The sequence below is a fragment of the Anopheles aquasalis genome, chromosome 2 (assembly GCF_943734665.1).
Source record: "Anopheles aquasalis chromosome 2, idAnoAquaMG_Q_19, whole genome shotgun sequence".
In the NCBI taxonomy this organism is placed as follows: domain Eukaryota; kingdom Metazoa; phylum Arthropoda; class Insecta; order Diptera; family Culicidae; genus Anopheles; species Anopheles aquasalis.
In genome coordinates, this window is record NC_064877.1 from 73198870 (window position 1) to 73205646 (window position 6777).

Sequence of the window (6777 nt, forward strand, 5' to 3'; positions counted from 1 at the left end):
TAAGCAATTGCAAGCAATTCGCGCCTCACTCGAGTTCTGGTAGGTTGGCGCGGTTGGCGTAATGAATGTGGCGATAAGCCACAGCTCGCACTAATCTCGCCAATGCGCTGCTGCTAGTAGTTTGGTTGGGTTTATTTTTACAAAAATAGTGAATCCCCCATCCCAACGCATTAGCCACGGTTGGATTGATATTTTAAGAGCCAGCCTGCTCACTGCCAGCAACGATGATGAAGCTGCTGCTGCTGCTGCTGCTGCTAGACGTCGCTTATCGCACTAATCGCATGAACGCCAGCGTGAAACGACTTGTACACTATAGGATTCATCATCATCGTCGTCATCATCATCGGTAGTAGCATCACTAGCAGCTGGTTGCTGCCGGTTCTTCGCACATTACTACTGGTGCACTGTCGGTCCCAGTCGTACCGATAGGGGTGGTGGGTTTGCCGCGAATTCTATTTATATGCAATTATCTCTCCACCTCCCCCTCCTCAGCTACCCCTTTTCCCAGTCATCAACCCCCCTTTTGAGAGTGTGAGAGAAAAGGGTACGCAGCGACACGCTGTTGACGATTCTTATTGCGACTTTCGCTTTCGTTACGCGAAAGATAACAAACAGATCGACGGGCAGGCAGACGGACGGACTAGCGGAGAGCGATTCGCGAGAGGCCATTCACATCAAAGGGCGTCAGCATCATGCGTGCACACGACAGGACACTTGAGACAAATACACTAGAAGTGGCAACTTTAAGCTCTATTGCAGCCGCAAGGGCAATGCATCGTAGAATGCAATTCTCTTATGCTTCACCCAGCATGCCATGCTTTGCATAAGTTCTCGTCGTGGAAACGGGATCCCATTATCCTGGCACAATCGATTGACCGCACGGAGACAGAGAGTGAGAGAGGGAGTTGCAGCGAAAAGGATTCACTCCGCGACGCAGCAATCGTCATTCGCTGTTTGAATTCCCCGTATTTGCAGGCCAGTGACCCTGCTCTGGGGGGGAGAGAGTGGCATGGGGTTGCAGGATGGGCAAAATCGTTTGATCGAAACCCTGTGTCCTCTCTCTCTCTCTCTCTTGCTCGCTCGATTGCGCACACGTTAGAACTTGCATTGCGGCTGGTGTGGTGCAACCAGCAGACAGACACAGACGTAGCCCGCGACCGCAAACCACGGTGTCAGTCGCACGCCAGCATGCCCCCTCGCAACTCCCCAGCACCCCGTTGCACTGCATTGGACATGGGACACGGCGCGCGTTCTGTGCGCCTTCAGTTCTGCTCGCTCGGTCGTTCGCTCGCTCGCTCTCTGCTGTAATCTCATTTGAAATAGATTTCCGTTTCTTGACCTATCCCACCGTGGATCGTAGTGTGCGTGCACCGTGGCATGGGCGCGTTGCTGTTGCTGCGACGGCGGCCATTGCCACTGCGTTTGCCATTTTCGTCGTCATCGGCGGCGGCGGCGGCGGCGTGGTTGGGACCGGGGGTCTGTTCCGAGTGTGCGCCTCCTCTTCGCGTACCAGGCGGCAACAGCAGACAGCAGCGTAGACGACGGAATGGCGAAACTGTTCTTTGAACCCCTTTTTCGCAACCTCCGCACTCCTCGCTCAGTTTTTCCCCGCCCCGGGGAGGGTGGACACGCAGGATGGATGGAATTGCGCTTTTCCTTAATTTTGTTTCTCCACAATTTTCTAGATTCTCTCGTTCCGCCCTCTTCGTCTCTTGATGCTTGGTTTCTTGGTGGTGGATGGTTTCTAACGATGGAGCCACGATAGAAGAGGAAGGGTTACGCCAATTAGTGCAATTTAGTTTGGGGAATGTAGAGTGTTTTTGTCTCTCACGACGACACGACGAACCGGCGACATTCACGGATTGCTTTTTAGCTGTGACTGCAACGTGGAAATGGGAATCAGGAAGTGTTGTTTTCGATGTTGTTCGGGATGACTTTTGGTTCGTTGTGGATTGGATTATGCTCTTTTGTTATGCTCTCTGATCCTTGGTGAAACACTGGCTTTAGAAATTCCCTTTATTGAACTACAGAGCGCTGTACGACTTTTCTCAGCAAAGGCTACTAGGAAAACAACTATATTTTACAAAATGTTCCTTGACTCTTATCAAGGATTGCTCGATCGTTGCCTCGCAACTTCAACTCGTCTCGTCCAGTTGCGATGCAACAGAGAAGGGAGGAGTTTTATTTTATTTGCGAGTTCCGGTATTTCCCTTTCTTTCCCAATACAACCCCCCCAAAAAAAGTGCATCATATTCCACCCCCGGGGTCGTCTCGTCGGACATTTTGATAAGAGCTCCATGGGTTGGTGGTGATGGAACCGGGATCGGCCATCCTTATCAGTTCGCGTCGCTGCAAAAAAAGGCGAACACAAAATAAGAAGAGTTATGATGCAGCGCGCACAATCTACCAAACAAATGACGAACACAACAAACCATCCCCCCACTACCACCACCCCTGCTGGCGGTGGTGCATCGATGTGTCGTCGTCGTCGTGGTCGTCGTCGGCAAATGAAAGCAAAATTGTATCAAATTGAACAGAACAAACAACCCCACACGCACACATGCGATGTGTCCTGACGACGCGCGGCGGTGGCGCGCGCCGGGGTATCTGTTTGATATACCTGGACCAGGGATGCCCATTTTTAGGTCAGTCTGTCTGTGCAGATTAAGGTCGACGGTTGTTCTGTGTGTCCCCGTTGTTGTTGTTGTTGTTGCTGCCGTCCAACGAACATCCAGATAGAGGGACGACGTTCTCTCGCACGCTCGTTAAATAATATTCTCGCTGGCCGTGTGAGTCGAGTTGTTCCGTGTTTTTTTTCCCCTTTTTCTGTTGTTGAGTGATTTGATGGGAAGGGAGACGATAAGCTGGTTCGGTGGTTTTTGTAAAAAAGGATTCGATTGGTTCCGAGATGCGATGCCGGTGATTTCTAGCGTGACAAGAGTGGGAGAGGAGTTAACAAAGAGTTCGTTTCGAGCGCATTTCAGAATTGTGACAGCGTGTGACGACGGCAGTGCCGATCATAAAGACATCTAAAGTGAACATAAAAATCGAGCGAAGTGATTGCTAAAGCGGACAAACAAGTGAATTGATTAAATCGACCAACAAATACACAAGCACACACTCCCACACACAAATATATCAGCGTGTAGCGCAAACGGTGTGCAATTGCGCGAGTTGCGAGTTCGTCAATTAGAGCCAAGCTCTAGAGTGTATCCTGCTAGCTCTCTCGGGAACTGCTTCTTAAGAGTTGAGCAGAGCGCTCCAACAGTGTTCTACAGTCGTGTGCCGTTGTTCCTGTGCCACCCGAACGTCATTCGTCGCTGGGGCAACGTCGTACAACCGGTTGCTAAGATGACTGTGCAATGTATCGAAGACTTGTATCCCACCTAATAGCGTGGCATCCCCGTCCTTCGCACTGGATGACGGGTATCTGCCGCTGCTACTAAGGGTAGGAGAAGGAGGAGAAGAAGACGATATAAAGTGCATACGAGACACGATAAAAACGATACACGAGAGTAGTGGTCCGTGGTCGCGAGCAGCGCGATTAGTGAGACAAATACGCTAGAAGGAGAGGGTCGCAGAAGTAGGGTTTCGCAAGCCGAACCGAACTACCTCAAGGTCAGGTGGTGCGTGCCTGTGCGTCCCATCAAATAAGGACGACGAAACGACAGAGACAAGCGCTCGTCGACACAGGCAAGCACACCAACCATCCGCAATCGGAAATGGATAACGGCGAGTTTACGGATCTGTTCACGCAACATTGGGGCAACAGGCACCAGGTGTCCGGTGGTGGTGGTGGTGGTCGAGGCCAAGGTACTGGCGGTCAGAATGGAGATGGAGGTAGTGGAGCTGGCAGTCAGCAGGCGGCTGCATACGCGGCCAATGCAGTGGCGGCTGCGGCGGCTGCAATGGCCGCTGCACCGAAGCTCACGACGCGCCTCATGCAACCGACGACGGCAACACCGTCATCGCCGGTACCGGGCGGTGCGTCCTCCTCCTCTTCCTGTGGAGGTCTCTTCCCCGACTCGAAGCTGTTCCTGGGCGACATGACCCCCCACAACAAACCTCCTGCCACCGCTACCAGCACCTGCAACAACACCTCTCTGCAGCAGCAGCAACAGCATGATCAGCAACATGTTGGTGGCGTGCGGCATTCGCTTTTTACGACAAACCTCGGTCCAGCAGCAGCAGCAGCAGCAGCAGTAGGCGGCGCCGGGCCAACGACTGAATTACGTGATACAAACCTAGGGCCTTTAAGAAATACCACTAGCAGTAGCAACAACAGCAACAATAATAATAATAATAATAATAACAACAACAACAGCAGCAGCACCAGTAGTAGCAGTAGTAGTAGCAGCAACAGCAGCAGCAGTAGTAGTACCACCAGCAACAACAGCAGCAGTAACGCTGCTGCCAGTAGCCATAACAACAGTAGCCATCAGCAGCAGCAGCAGCAGCAGCATCAAGATGGTGGCGCCTTTGCCCGGGAAACGCGAGAGTTTCCCAAGCTGAGCCACAGGCTACTGCAACCGCTCGGAAGTTCATCGTCCGCGACGGGTGGTGACCATCATCATGCGGTGGGTCAGGTGCCGCCACCGCCGCCACACTCACTGATGGGCAGAGGCGGTGGCTCGTTACCATCGCAGCAACAACAGTCGCAGCTCAGCATCAACCAGCAGGATTTCAATGCATTTTGCTCGTCGCTATCGGCGGTGGCGGCTGCAGCGGTCGCTAACGCTTCAGCCGTCCTCGGTGGTGGTGGTGGCCCTGGTGGCGGTTCGGAGCTGGCCGATAGTACAACTCCCCCACCACCACCTGCATCCGCGTCGACCAACAGCAGCTCGCTACTCTCACCGGGCGGTTCCGATTCGCCAACGAGTGCGCTGCTGGTCGCGCAAGCCGTCGCCGCCGCTCATGGCGCAGGTGGTGGTGTGGTCGGTGGTATGCTGAACGGGGGCGGAAGTGGCGGCTGTTCCGTCCAGGGTCTCGACGGTGATCTCGGTGATCCCACCAATGGCGAGCTGCTCGGACTGAACGGTCATCCGCACGACAAAAAGACTCCCAACTCAATTAGAGGTAAGTCGCGTGATGAGAAACAAGTCCAGGCGGTTCCCTGTTGTAAGGATATCGACCGACCCCCGGGGGGGAGGCCATTCCAGCCATTCCTGTTCATCTATAAGCCATTGACGTAATGTTCGTAATGCTCTCAATGCTTCCTTATCGTAGCATCAAGTGGTGAAAGTGTCATCCACCTTATCAACGAACGATCTTGCAAACGAGAGTTACATGACCTATGCAACGATATTTTACAGTGGATAACGACAGTACAGTAGTGGACTGGGGCCAGCGGGGGGTGCTTCTTTGCAGGAAGTGACATCTTGAAACACACAACGATCGATAATACTTGGCGATGGTGGCGGCAGGTCTGCGTCATCATCTCAATCCGCCCACCTCCCGGAAAAGCTTCAGTATCTTCCCCTTTTTTCCCTTTTCTTCCTTCTTCGCTATTTTAAAACATCTGATTCAGCATAAATTGTTTTTCAACCCCTCCGGTCCCCTTGGGTGATTCGGTTGAAGTGAATGACATCGACCTCAGAACGCCACGAAGAGGACAGACAGACGGACGAACGAGCGGTGGTAATTCGATATGATGGTTGCAGCAACGTGACCATCACCACCACCACCATTCGGTGGGGGATTCGGGTTATTTGCCTCGATGGTGGCGCTTGCCGTGGAATGTATGCTCGAGCACAACAAATCATCGTTACTCTGGTGCACACCCGATCGATCGATGGAGCTGGAAATCGATCTCCACCGCGATCGACGTGAACCTGAAGCGCGACGAAACCCTTCCGCGAATTCGCGATGCAGCACAATGCAAATGTGCGTCCAACAAAGCCAAAGCGGACGCGAATTGCATTTGATTTTGTGCGCAAAAGTGTGTCATCGAGGCAGGCAGTGGCCACGGCAGCAGCAGCAACAGCAGCAGCCGCAGGTTCATTGACTTGCGCATGACATACGCCCATCCTCGGTTGCTCTTCCGCCTTTTTGGTTATTCAATCACAAGCATATTTGCATTAAATAAGCTTGAAATGCAGCAGCAGCAGCACATTTTCATTTCGATAATTCAATCCACGAGATTGTGCTGCGCGCAAGGTGAAACAGAGTGTGCGTGTTGGTTTTTATTGCATTTCGCCACCTCCTCACCCTCCGTGCATCTCTCTGATCGTACGTTTATGACCGCAAAGTGGGCGCGGATGAAGAACAAACACAAAACTCGAGGACAACGTCGAAAGGCACAGGCAGCGCCACTTGAAAGCACAGTGTGCCGGCCACGGGATAGGCACGGAGAGGTGGACAGTAAAATTTGTGTTAAATTGAAAAACAACAGCGCCCGTCCGTGGTCTGTCGCACGGATCGGTGGCCGCACGGCTGCTCGGAGCAGCATATTGCATTTGCATAAAGTGCATCCAAGAGGAGACTGGACAGAGGCTGCAGAGGGTCCAGAGGGATTGGGGCGCAGAAATGACGAGCAACTGCCTTCGCGCGCTGCTCGCTGCTCGCTGCCGCTCTCCTTGCAAGATCCAAGACGTGAGGCAAGATTTACGAGAAAAGGTTAAGGATGGTAGCACCCGCGAGAGAGAGAGAGTGGTGCAAATTGGCATACCGGTGGGACATTTCACGCCTCGTTCGAGTCGTCTTCGTGGCCACTGAGAGCCACGGTCCAAGAGGGAGTGAAGTGATTGGAGGGTAAGGTCCCGGTCGACATCGACGCTC

At 52.9% G+C, this 6777-nt stretch overlaps 1 protein-coding gene across 2 annotated transcripts in view; it reads left to right on the forward strand.

Moving 5' to 3' along the window:
• Positions 1 to 6777, forward strand: part of LOC126569362 (probable nuclear hormone receptor HR3) — a 58165-nt gene that overhangs the window by 34013 nt on the left and 17375 nt on the right. Inside the window, exon 1 of one of the 2 annotated variants that reach the window (XM_050226393.1) lies at positions 3635 to 5076. The exons of the other annotated variant lie outside the window; for it this stretch is intronic. Within the exon in view, the coding sequence (XP_050082350.1) occupies positions 3723 to 5076 (1354 nt within the window). The 5' untranslated portion in view covers positions 3635 to 3722. Of the gene's footprint in view, positions 1 to 3634; positions 5077 to 6777 lie in introns of those variants that run through there. 2 annotated transcript variants of the gene reach the window in all.